At 42.9% G+C, this 21,846-nt stretch overlaps 1 protein-coding gene across 2 annotated transcripts in view; it reads right to left on the reverse strand.

The window, feature by feature from the left end:
* Nucleotides 1–1,663: 1,663 nt before the first annotated feature.
* LOC147903495 (Cyclase family protein) overlaps nt 1,664–21,846 on the reverse strand; it is a 78,056-nt gene continuing 57,873 nt past the window's right edge. The window contains exon 6 of one of the 2 annotated variants that reach the window (XM_087372502.1): nt 1,664–2,036. In XM_087372502.1, the coding sequence (XP_087228628.1) occupies nt 1,911–2,036 (126 nt within the window). In that variant the 3' untranslated portion in view covers nt 1,664–1,910. The remainder of the gene's footprint in view (nt 2,037–21,846) is intronic. The other variant, XM_087372503.1, reaches the window with a different exon arrangement.

The following is a 21,846-nucleotide window of genomic DNA, read 5'->3' on the forward strand; positions in this document are numbered from 1 at the left end:
CTTCCTCTACATAACAACTACTTGTCGAGATCTAGTTCATTATCCATTTGCAAGTACTCTTATTCTCTCAGTTGTTGTTTGCGCCCTAGCATTCCAGTTGCATTTCCATTGCTCTACATCCAACAGTGGGTTCTCTTGCTCCTACTTGCCTCCCCCATGCTCTTTGCTCAGCCCACCTTCCTCTCAAGGAATAGAAAGTGACGGGTAAAGATGGGAGCCGACCCCAATGCATGATGAAGTTTGGGTGGGAGTGGCTTTTGTTTCTATGCATCAACCATTAGTCTGGGATATTGGCCTTTTTACAAACTAAAGGATCATTTGTTTGCTGTTTAGCAAGTGCCTACTATTTAGTACCAAGACCCATTGTCCATTCAACGGCTGCATATTGTCCGTACAATAAGTGCAAAGTGGTGTGAACTCGTCGTACAACCTGTGTCAAATGCCGTACAACTTCTTGTTAGAGCCTACATCAATCACTGTATAACCAGCTGTCAAGCTGCCGCATTAGTCTAGCCTGCATCAATCGCCTTAGTGCCTGCGCCGAACAAACTGTCATATAGACTTTGAATACTTGTCAACATTGTACAGCACTCAGTCATACGATTACTAGAACCTGCGCCAGCCTTGTACTAGACCCATCAGGTCTGCCTTCCATACAAAATCTATTAGACTTGTGGATATGCACATGTACTCTCTCAACGGAGGCATAAGCTTGATGATGTAAGGCCATCAAATGCATTTTCATTGGCTACAGCTCACAGAGCAAAAGATACAGGTTGTTTTCAGCCTAGCATAGGCAAGGTAATTGTCATGGCCCTTTACCGTGGCTAGACTGTAAGAAACCACCACAAAAGCCTCTCATGTATTTGATGCCATACTATCCTTTGCAGATTCAGATGACACTATGCAAAGTCCAAATCCAAATGCTCTAGGAGCTCACAACCTACTCATGTTGCCAATTTTTAGCCTAATTCGCAACCACATGATAATCATGCTATTGAATTCCAATTTTGAAACAAAAACTGGATTGTATGTTAACCTAAGTCAATATCCTCCTCATGTCCTTGCTATAGCCACCTAATCAAAATAATAATCTTAATTAGCAATACGTATGACATCATGAATTCAGTCAAGGGATGAGTAAGCTGCAAATTTTCTTTTAATATGTGCATGAACCAGGACTACAATGGAATCCTTTGTTATGGAATTGCAGGGGCAACTTTTCTTGTAAGGGGCACACAAACATCCAAGAGTTACAATCCATTACAAATTTTATTATCAAAAGGCATGCTATTTCGGTAAGAAGTATAATTTTGATACTTCATCTAAGCTGTGCACATTGATACCTCCTAGAATTCATACGTAGATTTAGAACATAGGCACTGTTTTTGTGTCGCAAAGGTAACTTAAACTTGTATCTAAATATAATTTCTAACAAGCTAACAATTTCAAATGTTAACTTACCTTGCTATAGCCACCTAATCAAATTAATAATCTTACGGAATGTTTAATTAACAATACGTAAGACATCATAAATTTAATCAAGGGATGAGAAGCTGCAAATTTGTTTTAATACCTACATGAACGGGGACTACAATGGAATCCTTTGTTGTAGTCTTTGCAAGGGCAACTTTTCTTGTAGGGCAACATAAACATGCAAGACTTACCAACCATTACCAATTTTATAGAAATTTTATTATCAAAAGGTATGCTGTTTCAGTGTAAGTATAATTTTGATACTTCATCTAACCTGTGTAAACATTGCTACCTCCTAGAATTCCAACGTAGATTCAGAACATGGGAACCGTTTTTGTGTCTCAAAGGTAGCTTAAACTTGTATCTAAAACTAAAAAGATAATTTCTAACAAGAAATCAATATAACTTGGTCCAACTAAGTTCAATTTGTGTTCCTATTTCTCTAATATACAACGGATAGGAGATCCATCTGAGCCCAATAATTTCAAGGGAAGGCAATGAAGCTCATAAATGCCTACATCAATGTCATCCAAATTCAACCCCTCCACCAAAATAATATCCTGAGAGAAAAAGAAACATAAAATATTAGTACAAAACATGTATCGGTGCACTTCTGATAACTTGAAGTAATAAGAGACATTCAGCAAAATAGAAATACATATGGTCATTTGCACAGGCTTCTGTGTACAAAATCAACATATAATCAATGAGCTGCTCTCTCTCTCTCTCTCTCTCTCTCTCTCTCTCTCTCTCTCTCTCTCTCTATATATATATATATATATATATGCAAATGCAAGCACAGGCAAAGGTGCACATGTGCCCCATACACAGGGAAGACCATATCTGTAAGTACACACAAATAAAGAACTAGAAATGATTTCAATGAGGTATAATAAGATCGTTCTTGCTAGAGCAGCCATCCAACCAAGCAAAATATACATTCTTGAATGCGGGAAACGGTAAAGATAAGGAGAACAATGCTCTACTTTGTGTGTGTGTGTGTGCGCGCGCGTGTGTGCGCCTACAATCACATACATACATACATATGTATGTACATATGTGTAGATAAACACTTTTTTTTGTGAAATCCAGATAATTATATTAACATCAGTTGTAATTGCTCTTCCAAGAAGGAGAGCAATTACATCTTTAGAAAACTTGCATATATGCCAAGTACTGAGAGTGATCCAATTGGCCCGCTTGCAGGCAAAAGGACTGCCTGAGTGTGTGTGTGTGTGTGTGTGTGTGTGTGTGTGTGTGTGTGCACGCACGAGCGTGTCTACAATTACATACATACATACATATGTGTAGATAAACACTTTTTTGGGGTGAAATCCAGATGATTATATTAACAGAGGTTGTCTCCAAGAAGGAGAGCAATTACATCTTTAGAAAACTTGCATATATGCTAGGTACTGAGAGTAACCCAATTGGCCCACATGCAGACAATCATAAAGGACTGGGACGCCCGGAAAAAAGAGAGCCTGTTTAGAGAAGGATCACCAAAAAACAATGGTTTTTGCCCCTCCAAAAGAGTCCATAGGGCCCAATAGCGAACCAAGGAAAAGAAAAGATCATATCCCTGCCGGTCAGGGTTCAATCCAAGCAGCCAATATAGCCTGCCAAAGACAGCCGCTGAAAAGTGAGCCTGCAAGGTCCTTTCCAGAAGTATCCCCACTTGGAGTGTGAGTAGAAGGGTGGGTTCGAGTGAAATTGCATGAGTGCTTCCCCTCAATATCTATCAACCCTCAATTAGTTCTAAAAATGAAGAGAAATGTATATGCCTCAACAATGGAAAAAAGGGGTAGGAGAGCAAAAAGGTAGTCCCAAACCCCTATCATTGTGATATGAAGAGCAGCAAAAACCCTGACACTCAATATGCACAATTCCAAAAAGAGTCTAGGAGCCTACGAATCCACAAAACATCTGTCCCATTAGCTCTGAAAGTGTGACTAATCTTTGACTAAATCTCTGATAAAGTCTGTATGTGAACCACCAGATCAGCTCCAATATCTTGCCTGCAGCGTGCATACCAGATCCTCCTTTGTCAGCTGCTGGAGAAACGGTTCCATCCATTGAGATACTGAGAAATAACAAACTCGGATAATCACTCAGATGAAGTCCTTGAAGAGGCAAGAGATCACAGTTGAGGCTCTCTTAGAGCCTAGAGTGGAGAAATTCTAGACAAATGGTGTAGCTTCCTGTTGAACCTTCTTTGCCACACAGTCAAATAATGGTGGGAAGAAATGAAATCAAGCAGCAAATTCACTCCAAATAGGTCATCAAGGGGCCAGCTTCACACCTCGGTCACTCGTGCACTAATCTACATCCTCCTCCAAGAGCACAAGCTCATCAACAGATAGTGTACCAAAATAGATGAACTCTTAACAGGGCATACTTTTTGGTGCTGTGCCCTTGGATCACGAGGCAGGCTATGCATCTCAGTTTCATCCTCCTCACTTCCCGTTGTTATCACACATGGAGTCTTGATTCCAGCCAAAGCTCACGAGTCTGGATCTGATACTCTATGCACCCAATCTAAGAAGAGATCGAGTTGCCTTTTGGAAGTTCTCTACTTGGCTGCCATACGCTGACTCTTGGATTGTAGGGGGACTTCCAACATGGAATGGCAGCCTGTTGTTAAGAGGCACATCCTCCCCACTAAGAGAGCAGCATGGGAGGATTTCATTCTCAAGATCAGAGGAAGAGACAGCTGGTTTGAGGATGAGTTCTCCATTAACGAGGCATTGCTCAAAATAGATGTTGCGCCTCAAGGTGCTTTGTCCAAGCGTGAAATGTCCTTGGCCAATTAACAGATCTTTGGTTATCAATAAATAACAGGGTCGGATCTTTTTCAATAAGACCAATACCATTTGAGATCCTTCTCAATTACATAGCGTCGCAGGCTACATAGTCGATGCTGTATATTCGTCTTTCGTGGAGGATAAAGCAATAGTGCTTTTGTTTCTTGCTGCTCCCATATGAGGTAAAATAAAATGTTGAAGCAATATCCAGAAGTAGATCTTTTGTCATCCGAGCATCTTGCCCGATCATTATCAGTAAAATCCTAATCATTTTAGATCATTGCTTCTTTTGTATTCAATCCCACGAGTTAGTGTTCCCTTGACATACCTAAGAACTCTCTTGGCTGTCTTCCAATGGCTTTCTTTCAGATCAGCCATACATTGGAAAATTGCACTGTGGACAAGCTATGTTCGATCTATTGCAGCAATTCATGTGTGTTTGTGTGGAGGGCATTGTAGTCTAGTGAGGTTCCACCCAGTTTTCTTTCAGAGTATCAGAGCAAGGTTGTGGGCTGGACCTGTGAAGACCCTAGTGGCAGTCTTCTAGCCATATGTGCACACACACAGTTGAGGAGAGGCATTATAGAGAGGAGGATCCTGCAGAAAGAACCGCAGAGAAGGACCTGAGCAACCCTAATTCCCGATTCTAAGATCCTACGCAGGTCCGTTGTGTGAAAAAAGACGTGCCTAAAAGCAAGCTCAACAAGGTCTCTGAAGGACCTGCTAAAGCAGTGAAACAGGGCATCTATGAAAAATCACTACACCATTTGGTAACAGCTTCAGCAATCTATCGACAAACCTAATAACTGATACAAGTCTGCACAACAAACAGACGTGCCTTGAGCGAAACAAAGAGATCAAGTAAATCAAAGGTACCTGTAGCTAAAGATAGGCATGCATCCGTAGAGCAATCAAAACTCAAAGAAAGGCAGAAGATGCTGCTGTAAAGGATTCCATCGACAAAATTACGTTTTTCTTGTCAACGGACCTTGATGAAAATCTGAAGTGCCTCCAGGATCTGAATTTTTATCATATTTCAGCATGCACGATCTCCACTAACCCTATACATGGTGTACCGTCTATTTTGAGGAGTCAAAAGTCCCTACTAATCGGGTATTTTCCCCTAGCCTCAACATTTTGAGGGCTTGTTAAGACACACATGGTAGTGTATATTTGTCTCATCATTGAGAACCAGCCTCTTGTCCTTGTATACTCTGGTCCATTGCTTGGTTTACGCTATGTTTTTACATAGAAGAACAATTTTTAATTGCCAATTGTAATCTCATGGGCCGCCACCTCCTTGAGCATTGTTGGTTGGTGGTATCTCGCTGGAAAAACAAAGTGTGGGATTTGGCTGTGCCTTCTTATCTCGCCTATGCGTCTTGAGCAAATGCCCCCTGTGTCGGATGTTACGCTCATAATTTACTGCAAAAACACTCTCATAAGCGCTCTCTTTCTCCCTCTCTCTCCCTCTCTCTATACACAGCTAGGGCCCAAGACAACATGTCAGGCTGGACCCCCCCGAAGGTATTTTATTCCTTGAGAAAAAGTGAATACACAGTTCAGCGTAGAGCTGCTCCTCCTAATTCCAAAACGTGAATCCCATATTACATGAGCTCTTAAGCTCTCTTTCTTGGCAACAAGCCACTTGTCAATTTCTACATTACTTTCCTAATTACATGCCACTAAGGGCAACCCTGGAGTCTTCGAAGCACTTGGTCACGCGAACCGCCTCCTAGACTCTTGTTAGGCTCCATTGGGCTTAGGAAAAATAACTCTTCCTGCAACAATTAATTAAAGCGCACCACCATGGCACCCATTAATTGTTAGCGCTTTGCATGCAAATAACACACTGTGGACTAATTCTAGTCACAGTGGGCGTCCCCACTGAACACATGTACACACACAATAAAAATATAAAAATATATATTTATTCTCTGGTTGACCGAAGTCAACGCTCTTGATCATAATTAAGAGGCTTTGACCAAGGGTCGAGGCGTCTTAATTATAGTCAAGTCTCTCCAACCGAAGTTGGCACAACTCTCCAACAGAAGTTGGCACATCTTGGTTAACCGAAGTTAACTTTCTTGGTATAAACCAAGTCTTCCTAACCGAGATCGGGCTTACTTGACCAAAGTCAAGTATCTATGACCGTAGTCAATTCTTTGACCAATAGAAAAACTATTTTGACCATAATTAACCCAGATGGAAAAACTCTTTAATTATGATCAAATAAATGGTCAACTGTACTTTGACTTACGATATTTATATTGTGGTGACATCATTTATATTGTGGTGACATCCCCTTGGCTTCTATTCAGTTGACCTCAACTAAAAAGCTTCCTTGTAAACATCCAAAAGCTGTGGATGATCGGACAACGTGTCTTCATCCATCCACTTGGCATCCAATGCCGTATAATTCTTGAATTTTACAAGGTACCTGTAAAATTCTTTACCCTGAGGGCCTTTGCATACGGTATGGTACACGATCTGCTCTGGCTGAAGAACCTCCTCTAGCTCATCCACTTCTGGTGGATCCTCTGATATTGCTTCTATAGAATCTGGCCCCTGAAATTTTTTTAGAAGACTCACATGGAATGCATTGTGAATCCTCCAATGCTTTGGCAATGCTAACCTGTATGCAACCTCATTTATTCTTTCTGTAACCTTGAAAGGGCCATAGTACCTGGGAGATAACTTTGCATACACTTTTTGTTTGCCTTTGAATTCGCAGAGCCTAGCTTTCTCGAACTTGGGTGATGCATAGGTAGTCATCTTTCATTAGATACCCATCTTTCAGGGAATAGTGACTGGTGGACTGCCCCTCTTGCATTTGCTGTAAAATCTCACCAAAATCTGCCTCATTAGCATATTGCTCCCTCATGCCTTCCAGGTCCTGATGATAAGCAATAGTCACATTGTTGACCTGGGGTCTTTGGGACAAGGCATCTGCCACTCTGTTCCGAATTCCTGAAGTATGGACAATCTGAAAATGATACATTGACAGCATATTTGCCCATTTCATATGCTTCTCGGAAAGTTTTGTCTGAGTAAGAAAATATCTCAGACTTTGGTGGTCTGTTTTAACAGTAAAATCTGCACCCAAAAGATAATGCTTCCATGTGTTCACAGCATGAACTACAGCCAACAATTCTTTTTCATAGATTCCCACATATCTTTCAGCATCACGCAATCTTCGGCTCTCGTATGCTACTACATGTCCATTCTGATGTAATGCAGCCCCAACACACTCTCCACAAGCATCACAATCAACATCAAAAGGTTGATAAAGATCCGGGACTACAAGAATAGGCTCTGTAGTCTTTCTTCTATGATATTCCCCATGTGAAGGCTGCATTTTTCTTAGTAAGGTCATGTAGTGGAGCTGCTATATCAGCAAAATGCCTAATGAATCTCCTCTAATAGGAGCAAAGTCCCAAAAAACTACGGACTTCATGCACAGTTTTCAGCTCAGGCCATTCTTGGATGGCTCGGATCTTTGCAAAATCCATCTGTATCCATTCTCGGATATTATATGCCCCAGATAATGGATCTCTTCTAAAAAGAATTCACTTTTCTTGCTATTGACAGAAAGCTGACGATTTCGAAGTTCTTGAAATACCAAAGCAAGATGTTCTCTGTGCTCTTCTTCTATCTTTGAAAAGACTAGGATATCATCAAAGAAAGTATCCGTGAAATGCATGTACTTTCGGAAGATGCGATTCATCATTCTATTGAATGTGGCTGGAGCATTTGTCAACCCAAAAGGCATCACTAAGTATTCATACAACCCGAATGTAGTGCGAAAAGCTGTCTTATGCACATCTTGTGGTTGTATTCTAACTTGATGATAGCCACTCTTCAAGTCTATCCTGCTGAAAACTGTTGCTCCTCTGAGCTGGTCAAGCACATCATGCGGGGTATCAAAAATCTATTTTTGATGGTCAGCTTATTCCATACATGATAATCAATGCACATTCAAAAAGAACCATCTTTCTTCTGTACTAGAAGTACTGGTGAGCAAAAAGGAGACGAGCTGGGCTGAATCAACCCTTTGGACAGCAAGTCTTGCACCTGGGCCATAATCTCCTCTCTCTAAGTCGCACTGACTCTATAAGGTGGTCTATTTGGTGGCTCACTACCAAGCATTAACTCTATCTAATGATCTTCTAGTCTCTCTGGGGGTAACTCCCCTGGCAAGCATCGGAAAAGCAATCTTTAAAGTTTACAAGAAACTGAAATTTATCTTTGTCTGCATCATTCATTTCAGCATGCATATCATTCTCTTTTTCTTTTACAAAAACCATGCACGCGAAAATTGCAGACTTTATTGTTTTACCACATGTAACATCAAATACAATGGGGATAGTCTCCCCTTTATTCCTGGCAGCTAAATGCTGGTTTTTCCCCCTATGGATAGAACTCAGCACCCTCTCAGGGTATTCTATCGTTACTTCCTTTCGATGGAACTTTAACCTCCTTCGTAAAAGACAGCAAAGATGCTCTCATTTTTTCTCCCTCTCTCCCTCTCTCAACAGACATACTAGGGCCCAGGACAATCGTCGGGCTAGACCCCCCCCCCGGTTTTCATTACTTGAGAGAAAACTGAGTACAAGAGTTCAGCGTGGAAGCTGTTCATACAAAATCCAAACGTGAATTCCAATTACATGAGCTCTCAAGCTCCCCTTCTTGGCAACAAGCCACTTGTCAATTTCTACATTACTTTCCTAATTACATGCCACTAAGGGCAACTCTGGAGTCTTCGAAGCACTTGGTCACGTGAACCGCCTCCTAGACTCTTGTTAGGCTCCATTGCGCTTAGGAAAATCACTCTTCCTAGTACATGCAACAATTAATTAAAGCGCACCACCATGGTACCCATTAATTGTTAACGCTTTGCATGCAAATAACACACTGTGGACTAATTCTAGTCATGGTGGGCGTCCCCACTGAACACATGTGCACACATAACAAATATAAAAAATATATATTTATTCTCTCGTTGACCGGAGTCAACGCTCTTGATTATAATTAAGAGTCTTTGACCAAGGGTCGAGGCGCCTTAATTATAGTCAAGTCTCTCCAATCGAAGTTGGCACAACTCTTCAGCCGAAGTTGGCACATTTTGATTAACTGTAGTTAACCCTCTTGGTGCATACCAAGTCTCGTTGACCGAAGTCAACACTCTCTGACCATAGTCAGCTCTGTGGTTCTCTGGTTAACCGCAGTTAACCCTCTTGGTAATGAACCAAGTCTCCTTAACCGAAGTCAAGTTTACTTCACCAGAGTCAAGTATCTTTGACCGTAGTCAATTCTTTGACCAATAGAAAAACTATTTTGACCATAATTAACCCGGATGGAAAACTCTTTAATTATGATCAAATAAATGGTCAACTGTACTTTGACTTAGGATATTTACATTGTGGTGACATCCACTCGGCTTCTACTCAATTGACCTCAACTGAAAAGCTTCCTTGTAAACATCCAAAAGCTGTGGATGATCGGACAACATGTCTTCATCCATCCACTTGGCATCTAATGCCGTATAATTCTTGAATTTTACAAGGTATCAGTAAAACTCCTTGCCCTAAGGGCCTTTGCGTACAGTATGGTACACAATCTGCTTTGGCTGAAGGACCTCCTCCAACTCATCCACTTCTAGCGGATCCTCTAATACTGGCTCTGTAGGCTCTGGCCCCTGAAATTTCTTGAGAAGACTCACATGGAATGCATTGTGAATCCTCCAATGCTCTGGCAATGCCGACCTGTATGCAACCTCATTTATTCTTTCTGTAACCCTGAAAGGGCCATAATATCTGGAAGATAACTTTGCATACACTTTCTGTTTGCCTTTGAACTTGCGGAGCCTAGCTTTCTCGAACTTTAAAAGTACCCAATCCCCTTCCTTGAGATTTAACTGTCTCCTATGCTTATCTGCAGCTCTTTTATGCTTCTCTTGAGACCTTTCAATTGCTGTCCGGACATGGCTGTAAGCTGTCTGGAGATCTCTCACAAACTGATCAGCTGCAAATATTTCGTCCTTGGTCCTCAGGATAGGTGGCAGAATCACCTTTCCATAGATGACCTCAAAGGGGGCTTTCCCTGTAGAGCTGTGTACTGTATTACTGTAAGTAAACTTTACCAATGGTAGGCACTTTTCCCAGTCTGAACCTTGGTCACCCACGTAGCATTTCAGCATATCCAATGCTGTAGAATTTGCTACTTCACTTTGACCATCTGTCTGGGGATGAAAAGAAGAAACAATATTCCACAAATGCTTTGCAACGAGAATATGTTTCATGAGATAAGACCACATCGGATAGTTGGTGCCATCCAACTTATCATCTTCACGAAGAACGCCAAATAGATCTTGACTGTTGTTCCCAACCATAGCAAATGTGATACCCTGAAAGAGACCTAAAAACCCAAAAGCCTCATGGTTATCACTGCAAAAGCTGGCTGTCCAAAAAATGACAGCAAATATCTGCAAATTTCCAACCCAAATCAAAGGGCAAATGCAGATCTGACCCAAATGTGACTGTGGCAGGCAATGTTCACTGCAAAAACAGCAAATTTGGCAAAAGCCCCAAATTTAATGAGGGCAAATAGGTCAAAAAGAGGGCAAATGCAGAAAAGCCCCAAATTTTGCTGAAATTTTGCAAATGTGACCCAATGTATGCGAATCTGACTCAATGTCTTGCAGAAAAGACTCAATGTCTGAAAATCTAACTCAATGTCCTGCAGATGTGACTCAATGTTCTCCAATATGTCCCAATGTATTGCAATCAAAAGAGACATTGCAGACAAAATCCCAAAAAAAAATGTAGCCTCAAGGCTTGCAACTGCAGAATTAGGACTTGCTGTCCACAAAATGACTGCAAAAGTGCACCTGTCCCAAGGTATCGACCTAAAAAATGTAGGCTTTCCAATTTGTTGAAATGTCTTGAAATGAATTCAAACAGTAGAAGGAAGATAAGGATAACAAAAATCCTCAAAAGCCCCAAATTTTGATAATGTACTGTAAAGTACAAGCTGTACCGACTGCATGTACAACGTGCTGAGCAAGTACGGACTGCAGTGTACGGAACAAGTACGTGCAATGTACGGATGCAAGTACCTGACTGTACGGATACAAATACGTTGTACGGATGCAGGTACTATGTTGTGCATTGTACGGCTGTACGGCGATGTAGATTCAAATCTATACGGCTATACGAAATGCAGATTCGAATCTGTACGGTGGTTGAAGTATGGAACTATACGGAGTAAGTACGACGGTCAGTACGGACAGTACGACAATGCAAGTACTGATCTGTATGGTGGCTCTAGTATGGGACAGACAAGTACGATGCATGTACGTAACAAGTACTGTGTACGGAGTCCAACGTACAGTGGCGTAGATACGAAAGTTGTACTACGTAAGTACGATGGCAGGTGCGGATCTGTACAACACATGTACAGATCTGTACGATGCAGGTATAAAACTCAGTATGGACAGGTACAACAGGGAGTCCAGGGGCAAGAAGACGAGTCAAGTCTAGCTCTGACACCACTGTAGGATCGTTTGAAAAGAGAGAGTGCAGGTTGCAAAAGAGTCACTGGATTAGCCGTCACGTCAAACTAGGATAGTAGAAAAGAAAGAGTACAAAGTACTTGTACCTAGACCTAGGACAGTGTCCTAGGTGTCACATAGGACTAAGTGTCCTATGTGGCCTAAAAGGCACTAACACTACAAGTGCCTATATTTATGCCTACAAGGCACATACCATGGCCTATAGGGCATCACTAGAACCACCAGGAGATGGCCTACAGTATGCTAGTACATGTTCATTTTGATGTAATGCAGTCCCAACTCACTCTCCACAGGCATCGCAATCAACATCAAAAGGTTGATAAAGATCCGGGACTACAAGAATAGGCTCTGTAGTCAACTTCTCCTTGAATGTATTGAATGCTTTCTTCTGTGATATTCCCCATGTGAAGGCTGCATTTTTCTTCGTAAGGTCATGTAGTGGAGCTACTATATCAGCAAAATGCCTGATAAATCTTCTGTAATAGGAGCAAAGTCCCAAAAAACTACAGACTTCATGCACAGTTTTCAACTCAGGCCATTCTTGGATGGCTCGGATCTTTGCAGGATCCATCTGTATCCCATTCTTAAATATTATATGCCCCAGATAATGGATCTCTTCCAAAAAGAATTCACATTTCTTGCTATTGGCAAAAAGCTGATGATTTTAAAGTTCTTGAAATACCAGAGCAAGATGTTCTCTGTGCTCTTCTTCTGTCTTTGAAAAGACTAGGATATCATCAAAGAAAGTACACGTGAAATGCATGTACTTTCGGAAGATGCGATCCATCATTCTATTGAATGTGGCTGGAGCATTTGTCAACCCAAAAGGCATCACTAAGTATTCATACTTTGAGCTGGTTAAGCACATCATCTATGCGGGGTATTGGAAATCTATTTTTGATGGTCATCTTATTCAATGCACGATAATCAATGCACATTCGAAAAAAACCATCTTTCTTCTGTACTAGAAGTACTGGTGAGCAAAAGGGAGACAAGCTAGGCTGAATCAACCCTTTGGATAGCAAATCCTGCACCTGAGCCATAATCTCCTCTCTCTAAGTCACAATGACTCTATAAGGTGGTCTATTTGGTGGCTCACTACTAGGCATTAACTCTATCTGATGATCCTCTGGTCTCTCTGGGGTTAACTCCCCTGGCAAAGCATCGGAAAAGCAATCTTTAAAGTTTGCAAGAAACTGAAATTTATCTTTGTCTTATCATTCTCTTTTTCTTTTACAAAAACCATGTACACGAAAATTGCAGACTTTATTGCTTTACCACATGTAACATCAGATACAATGGGGATAGTCTCCCCTTTATTCCTGGCAACTAAACGCTGGTTTTTCCACCTATGGATAAAACTCAGCACCCTCTCATGGTATTCTATTGTTACTTCCTTTCGATGGAACCACGGTGTACCAAGTACAACATCATGCTGCTTAAGAGGAGAGATTAAGAAGTCCTCCTGATCTACATAGCTCTGCACATGGACACAAAGCTTTCCAAAAAAAGGAGTAACTTGCACAGAATTCCCTTGGAACATTTGATCAGCATCAAGAGCTCTGCCTAGCTCTTCAGTTTTTATCCCTAATCTTAGGGCTGAATCTTCAGATATGAAATTGTCTGTAGACCCTGGATCAAATAGGATTAATGCTTGCTGATCTCTTATCTTTCCCCATGATAGCAAAAGCCCTTTTTCCTTTGGGTCTGAAGTACTCGCCAAAACATCTGGGACTGCTCCCACCATTGGCCTCGGTGGTACTTGTGGCTTTTTCTGCTCCTTAGAACCCGAAGGCTTCTCAGGGCACTGGGCAGCCATATGCCCCTCTTTCCCACACTTAAAGCATTTCCCATCTCTACGGAATTCAGCTATTTGTTCAGGAGTGAATGGGGATTTGCCTTTATATGACTTTAAAAACTGAGTACCCCTCGGCTTATGAGACTGAAACCCTTTCTTTTCAACCTTGCGATACTCTTTCTTTTCTGATTTTGAAAAATCGGTTTTCTTTCTTTCAACACGTCATGCATGCAAGGATAGTACCGTAGATGGATCTTGTAACGGCACAAGACTAGCTACTGAAGTTGAATGCATAAGGCCTTGAATGTTCTTTGCCCCCAATGCATTTACTACAGCCTGAATTCTTGCACTGAGACCTGCTCTATACTTTCTCATTTGGGTTCCTTTGGAGATCTTTTTGAAAGGTGCAACTTGCAAATAAGCATCCCAAAACTTTTGGTTGTACACATCCCTTGTATCTCCTGCATCCATATGCAAACTGTCCCAATCTTGAAGAACATGATCTCTAAACTGTTTAAGCATAAACTGCTGGTAGAAGGGTTTTTTGAAGTCCCTCCACCTCTTTGGGGCTGACCCATCTGTGGTCTGTGCACTCCACCATGCACTAACTGTCGCTGTCAAGTGCAAACTGACCATTCTTAACTTGAAGGATTCTGAAAACTTTTCTATACCGAATGCAGCATCAAACTGCCTGATGAACTGCAATGCTTTGTCTGTATGACCATATTGTCCATTTTAGGTCATAAACTTGACAGATTTACCTCCCTCTTTGAATTCCTTGGTCTCTCTGGAAGACTTACTCTTCCTAGACTTCTTGTGTTTCCTTCTTTTCCTAGATGGTTTATCTGATAAAGAAGAAGATACAGAAGTCGAGCTCGAGGTAGACGGTGAAGGACTGGGAGATCGGTGATGATGCCTCGATCTCTTCCTGCTATGAGACCATCCCCTATGAGATCTCTCTCTCTCTCTCTGGCTGTACACGAGAGTGTGCCTCTGGCATTGGCACATCATAAGCTGCATTAGGCATAGTTTCTACTTGAAACAAATGCTGAGCTCTTGGATCCCTTCTGAGATTTTCCATTTCTTGCATACGAGTGCGTACCATCTGCTCAAATTCTTGCTGATTTTGCTGCACACTTCCGTCTTGGATGTGCATCCCTATCTTGTGAATCCCACTGGATAGGTGATTGAGCCATTTTCTTACAACTTGTCTGAGATCTGCAAGTTTCTCACACACCCTCTGTATGCAACTGATGCACATTGCCTTTGCTTTTCAAAGAGAAACTACCTCAACAAGAGGTGTCTTGCATTCACAATCTATGCCAGTACCGGGCTGTCAACTCAAGGCATATACCCGCAAAGTTGCCAAAGCATCAATGACTATGTTGCCCCTTTCCTGGTTGCTGCAAAAAGCACTTAGAATGCGTTCGGTTCTTCTTTCCTGTGCACAAAGGCATGCATTTTCTCTTTTCTGCAAATCTCTGATATTACTGTGTTTCTGCTTTTTCTGACAGTAAATACTCTCTCAGGTAGGTGAAAACTGCTAGCAGAAACAGTCTCTGCAACTGTCTTTTTTTTTTTCTTTTTTTTTTTGGATAGTAACTATATGGGTAACTGCTAGTTACACTAACCAGATCAGTCCTGTTCTGGTCTGGTTACATTGACAGACTAGTTAGTCTGTAACTTGGCCACTAACTTAACCAAACTGGTTGACTGAGCCAGTCAGACAGTCTGGTTGGGCCAACTAACTGAACCTCTAACCAGTTCACTAACCAAGGTTAGGTTAGATGAACCCATGGTCTGCCACATCAGCAAATGTGTCCACCTCAACTGCCTGCCATGTCAGCATGTGCAGTCTGATCGCCACGCCAGCCACCTATCTCCCACGTGTCAGTGCCATGTCAGCATCTGACCTGGCTACCACGTGTAGTGCCACGTCAACACCACACATGTGTGCCACGTCATCTGTGTGCCACGTGTCCACTGACCTGCCACATAATCACCTCCATAAACCTTCACAACGTCGAGCATGCGCCACATCAAGGCCACGTATAAGCGCCATGTCAGCGTGCCTGTGCAAAGTGCCACGCCCGCGGCCAATCATTGTTCTGTGCCTTCACAAGGTCATCGAAGATCTCCGTGAATTCCTTTGGGCATACATTGAGTGACCTGCACAAAGTTTTGCGCTACAATGCATAACTCCATGGCTCACGGGTGAGGCGCTGGTTTACCAAAGATTGAATCACGTCAGACTTCATCACCTCCCTGATACTCCTTCGCCGTTCAACGGAGAAATTTCCCAAAGTGTTGCATTCTTGTGAGCACATTCCCTTTGCTATTGAGTTGCAAGGCCCCGTGCGTAGAAGATAGTAGAGGGCAGAGTAAACTCCCATGAAGGAATAGATTTCCCCTGACGCTTGATAAAACAAGCATCACAGTGCAATCCCCCTGCTGTTTTTCTTCTACCTTCCTTTACTCGGGTACACTAGCACATGCACGTCACGCTCACCTCGACGCTTTATGATGTCACGGTGGGTCTCTACTTTCTTTCCCTCCCTAGCTCTTGGATCGTCACAGCCTAGGAAGGCTATGAGCCTTGGCTCTGATACCAATGAAACCTCCTTCGTAAAAGACAGCAAAGACGCTCTCATTTTCTCTCTCCCTCTCCCTCTCTCAACCGACACACTAGGGCCCAGGACAATCGTCGGGTTGCACCCCACTGAAGGTTTTTATTACTTGAGAGAAAACTGAGTACAAGAGTTCAGCGTAGGAGCTATTCATACAAAATCCAAACGTGAATTCCAATTACATGAGCTCTCAGGCTCCCCTTCTTGGCAACAAGCCACTTGTCAATTTCTACATTACTTTCCTAATTACATGCCACTAAGGGCAACTCTGGAGGTTTCGAAGCACTTGGTCACGCTAACCGCCTCCTAGACTCTTGTTAGGCTCCATTGCGCTTAGGAAAATCACGCTTCCTAGTACTTGCAACAATTGATTAAAGCGCACCACCATGGTACCCATTAATTGTTAGCGCTTTGCATGCAAATAACACACTGTGGACTAATTCTAGTCACGGTGGGCGTCCCCACTGAACACATGTGCACACACAACAAATATAAAAAATACATATTTATTCTCTGAAAACTTTTTGTCATCCTGCTTCAACATGTATCCACTTGCTTGGTACTATTTCTTTTTGTTTTTCAATAGTATGCTTATTAAGAAATGAAATGTTTTCCTTCTGTTCAGTTACGGACAATGGGGACTAGGTCTAGCATTTGAGGGTGGACCCCCTTGCTTGGGGTTATGGGCATTAGTGACCCACAAGAGTGATGGCCTCTCTTTGAGAGGGACATCTAGAAACCACACCCCACCTGAGTACCCAAACATGGGACCAATCAAATGCACAGATTGCATACTGACCTAGGAACCATTCAAGAGAATGTTCCCTGAGCTTTGGGTGTGGGCCTGGCAGCATGCCAAGAGTAATGGAGATACAAGATAAGACGACAAACAAATGAGCTCAGTATGGCTCAATTATGACCTTAGAGTACGTCAATAGATAGTCTAAGCTGTTAGGAACCCGTGTGTGCGATCAGAATTAAATTCTGACAACTTTGAAATTTTAGGGTTTTTGGGAGTGACGTGGCAGCTGACACGTGGCAGACTGCCACTTGGAATCTGAGCTGGCAGGTCAGTCCACCTGTCCCACACATGTGGCAGCATGCATGGCAAGTGGCAGGGCATGCAGGCCAAGTGTTTGGCCCCAAATCTGGTAGATTTAGGGCAAGTGGTGGGCTGTCCTCTTTGGGACTGCAGCCCACCAAAAATCTGGGACAAGTGTCCACCTTCCACTCTAGGCCTAGGAGGGGGGCTGAGCCTATAAAAGAAGGCCTCTCCCCTTCATTCCACACATGAAAATTTCGTCACTTTTCTTCTCCCTCCTTTTGGATGATGCAGCAGAACCTCTCCAGCTCCTTGGGTGCAGCCAGCTTCTCCCCAGGCCATTCTCTCACCTCAGCAGCACTTTCTCTCTCTACAACAGCACATTCTCTCTCTACAGTTCCAGCCCCTCCTCTCCAGAAATCTGCCCCCTCTCAGCTCTTCTGGAACAGCAGCAGCATCCTCTCTCCTTCACCTAGCCTGGAGCAGCCACAGCCCCTTTCTCTCTCCTGCTGCAGTCTTTCTCTCTCTTCTGCAGAATTTCTCTCTCTACTGTTCCAGCCCATTTCCCTTGCAGAAATCTGCCTTTCTGTGCACCTCTGGAACAGCAGCAGCTCCTCTCTTACATCTCCTCCCTTGGGATCAGCATTGGCACTCTCTCTCTACAGCTATCACTCCATAAAAGCTTTCTCTCTCTAGCCTACAAGCTGTTTTTTCTAAGCTGTTCTCATTCCAGCCCCATTTCCACACTCCCCTCACCCAAGGTAGCTTCAGAGGCATCAAGGACTTCATCTACAAAAGGGTCAAGTCACGAAGGGAGCCTGTATTGTCAAGTTTATCTCATTTACAGCACTATTTCATGTTGTTTCTACTATCTTTCTAGAAACTAGTGTTTGTCTCTAATGTTGGATGTAAGTGGTGATTGTTGCAGGCTTCTTCCTTGTGGATTGGGCAAGCCAAGAGCTGAAACCTGAGCTTGGAGTCCTCCTTTTTGTTGTCTACCTTGTACATATGCTCTTGAGTCTTGTATCTAGGTCCTAGGTTTTCACTGAGTTCATCAGTTTGGAAGGTGCATTGCACCTTGGTCTTGTATCTCCATTTTCAAGAATAAAGTGAGCCTGGATAAGGGGGGGGCCCCGTCTTGGCCCCTCAATCATATTGCATTCTCCAATGATGTCACTTTGTGTTTAAGATGTATAAGTCTTAATTCCAGCTTAATTGCAAACTCTTAAGTTCAAGTATATGTGTTTGGCAACTCACAATCATCTCATTCAATTGCCTCTGCAAAATCCGTTGTTTGAATTGATAGAAAGCACCGAGTAGTTTACATTGGTATCAGAGCTTAGGCAGTGGTCCTGTACTCTGTGCTTTCTCTTGTTGAGTCTCTCCTTCATTGTGTTATCTTGTCATCATGGCAGCCAATGGACCTGACTCTCCTCCTAACCTACATGAGTTGAGTGCTCTCTTGGCAAACATTGCTCAACAGGTTCAAGTGCTGGAAAGCAGCCAAGCAGGAACTCATGACATAGGGCCCCAATCCCAAGGAAGAGGCCGTGCGGACAACACCAACTCCAACAAGGAGGGAAGATCATCCTCTTCTTCCCCTCCTCGAGGTAGACGGCGTCATCGGAGTCCATCTCCTTCGAGACGTCCACGGAGACGAAGGTATGCAAAGCATAAGGTACCTCTTGGAGATAAGCTCTTCAAGTTTACCAAGTACAAGGGAGAGGACAAGCCCGAGGTCTTGCTGGCCTGGATCCGAGACCTCGAGTATTTCTTTGAGGGGGACGAGTACGAAGACAAGGCGAAGATCCGGTTTGCCGTCCTGCACATGCAAGACCGTGCTTCACTCTGGTGGGCAGCTATGGTCAACACTGGACAGCAAGCCCACACCTGGAAGCACTTCAAGAAGAACTTGATGAGGCACTTCCTGCCTAAGGAGTTTAAGAGAGATACAATGGTGCAATGGGACATCCTCCGCCAACGCCAAGAAGAGAAAGTCAGTGAGTATGTTGATCGTTTTTGGGATACTTTGTTAAAAGTTCAAGCATTCAGTAGGAAGGATAAAAAAGAACAGCAAAGGAAGTTCTTTGCTGGCCTACGGTATATCGTTCAGCATGAGGTGGACATTGCCACTCCTACTTCTCTCGAAGACACCATCAACATCGCCTTGAAGGTGGAGAAGAAACAATCTTTCTCCAATAAGCGGAATGGCAGCAACAACAAGCGGAAGTCCCAGGGAACCTCTTCCAAGGAACAAAAGGGTAAGGAGACAGCAAAGGACGCACCAAAAGAGCAAAAGTCAGCCAGCCAGCCTCCTTCGAAGAAAGCAGCCCGCACTTTCAGCTCATTGTCTCCACAACAGAAGCAAAAGTATTACTCCGAAGGGCGGTGTTTCAAGTGTGGCGATCGAGGCCACAACTTCTACGAATGCCCTCAAGCTGCCAAAAACAACAGCAACAAAGAAGCAGCCCTCAAAAAGCCAGTTTTGGTAGTCAACAAGGTGGAAGCACCTCCAGAAAAGGGAGCTGTAAACGACACCCATAGTTTGTTGAAAACATGGGGTCAGGTAAAGGATCAATCCGCTTTGTTTTTGTTTGATAGTGGAGCTACTCACAACTTTATTTCTCATGAGATGGCACAGAACTTGGGGATAGCCCCAGAGGATAAAGGAGAAGCCTTGGAGGCAACTGCAGCCTTCAAGAACCAAGAAGAGAAGGTGTACCCCATCATCGGCAAGCTTCGGGTACACATCCAGGGGTACTTGGATCATCTACCCTTCATGGTGGCACCACTTCAAGGATCAGATGTAATTCTCGGCATGCCCTGGCATAAGCAAGTCAACCCCCGAATCGATTATGTGAAGAATATTCTAACCCTCCAACATAAGGGTAGAGATGTGAGCATTACAGCGGGAGTTTCAGGAAACACCATTCCTATGGTAAGTCATGCACGATCTCCCAATTTGCTTAAGAAAGGAGTATGTTCTTTTCTAGTGTTTGTACGCGATAAGCAACCAAGTGAAGAAAAGTCAGATCCTCTCACAAAAGAAAGATTAGATTTCCTTCAGGAATTCTCTAGTTGCTTCTCTCAGGAACTTCCTAGTCACCTCCCTCCTGAGAGACCAGAGGATCACAAAATTGACTTAGTTCCAGGGTCTTCACCTCCAAATAGACCCCCATATAGAGTTAGTCAAACTCAACAAGATGAAATCTTCAAGCAAGTCCAAGAACTCTTGGATAAGGGATTGATCCAACCCAGTAGTTCTTCTTTTTGCTCTCCTGTCTTACTAGTCCAAAAGAAGGATAAAACCTTCAGGATGTGCATAGACTGGCATAGACTATAGAGCCTTAAACAAACAGACGGTTAAGAATCGTTTCCCAATTCCTCGTATAGACGATATCTTTGATCGTTTAGGAGGATTTGAAATTTTCAGCCGCATAGATCTTAAGAGTGGCTACCATCAGGTACGAGTTGTACCTGAGGACATTCATAAAACAGCCTTCCGAACCACATTTGGGCTGTATGAATATATGGTAATGCCATTTGGCCTTACTAATGCCCCAGCCACGTTCAATCGACTGATGGAACGGTTGTTCAGGAACTATAGACAGTTCACTGCCGTCTTCTTTGATGACATCCTCATTTTCAGCAAGAATGAGGAAGAGCATAAGGAACATCTAAAGATTGTATTTCAAATCTTAGCTGAAAATGCTCTTTACATCAATGAGAAGAAAAGTGAGTTCTTTCTTCCTGAGATTCACTATCTTGGTCACATTATCTCACGAGAAGGTGTCCGTATGGACCCAGCCAAGATACAGACAATTGTAGAGTGGCCTGACTTGAAGAATGCCCATGAGGTAAGGTCTTTTCTAGGCCTATGCTCATATTACCTAAGGTTTATTTGGCATTTTGCTGAACTTGCAGCCCCTCTACATGATCTCACTAAGAAAAATCTGAAGTTCAGATGGACCCAAAAAGAAAAGGACTCTTTTAATGCTCTAAAGCATGCCCTGACTACAGCTCCTGTACTTATCATTCCTGACTTAAGGAAACCATTCCTAGTAGCAGCTGATGCCAGTGGCGATTGCCTTGGGGCTTCTCTTACCCAGGATGGTCATGCTCTGGCCTTTGAAAGCCGACGACTAAGAGATGCTGAACTTCATTATGATATCTATGAAAAAGAACTCTTAGCTGTAATTCATGCTCTCAAACTTTGGAAACATTATCTTTTAGGGATAGATTTTCTTGTAAAAACTGATCATGAAAGTCTTAAATATTTTCTAACTCAACCTCTGATCAGAGAGAGACATATGAAATGGTCTACCTTTCTACAATCATTTCATTTTCAGATACAATATACTCCTGGAAAAGAGAATGTAGTGGCTGATGCCCTTTCTCGTAGACCACGGCTTCACCATATTTCAGTTCCCTATCATGATGAGCTAACAGCCCTCAAAGAATTCTATGAGGGAGATGCTGATTTTGCTCAGCCATGGGCACATTTGAAAGTTGGAGGCACCCATCAT

Source organism: Dipteris shenzhenensis, chromosome 3, assembly GCF_047967505.1.
Source record: "Dipteris shenzhenensis isolate YYH24624 ecotype China chromosome 3, Dip_SZ_1.0, whole genome shotgun sequence".
NCBI lineage: Eukaryota > Viridiplantae > Streptophyta > Polypodiopsida > Gleicheniales > Dipteridaceae > Dipteris > Dipteris shenzhenensis.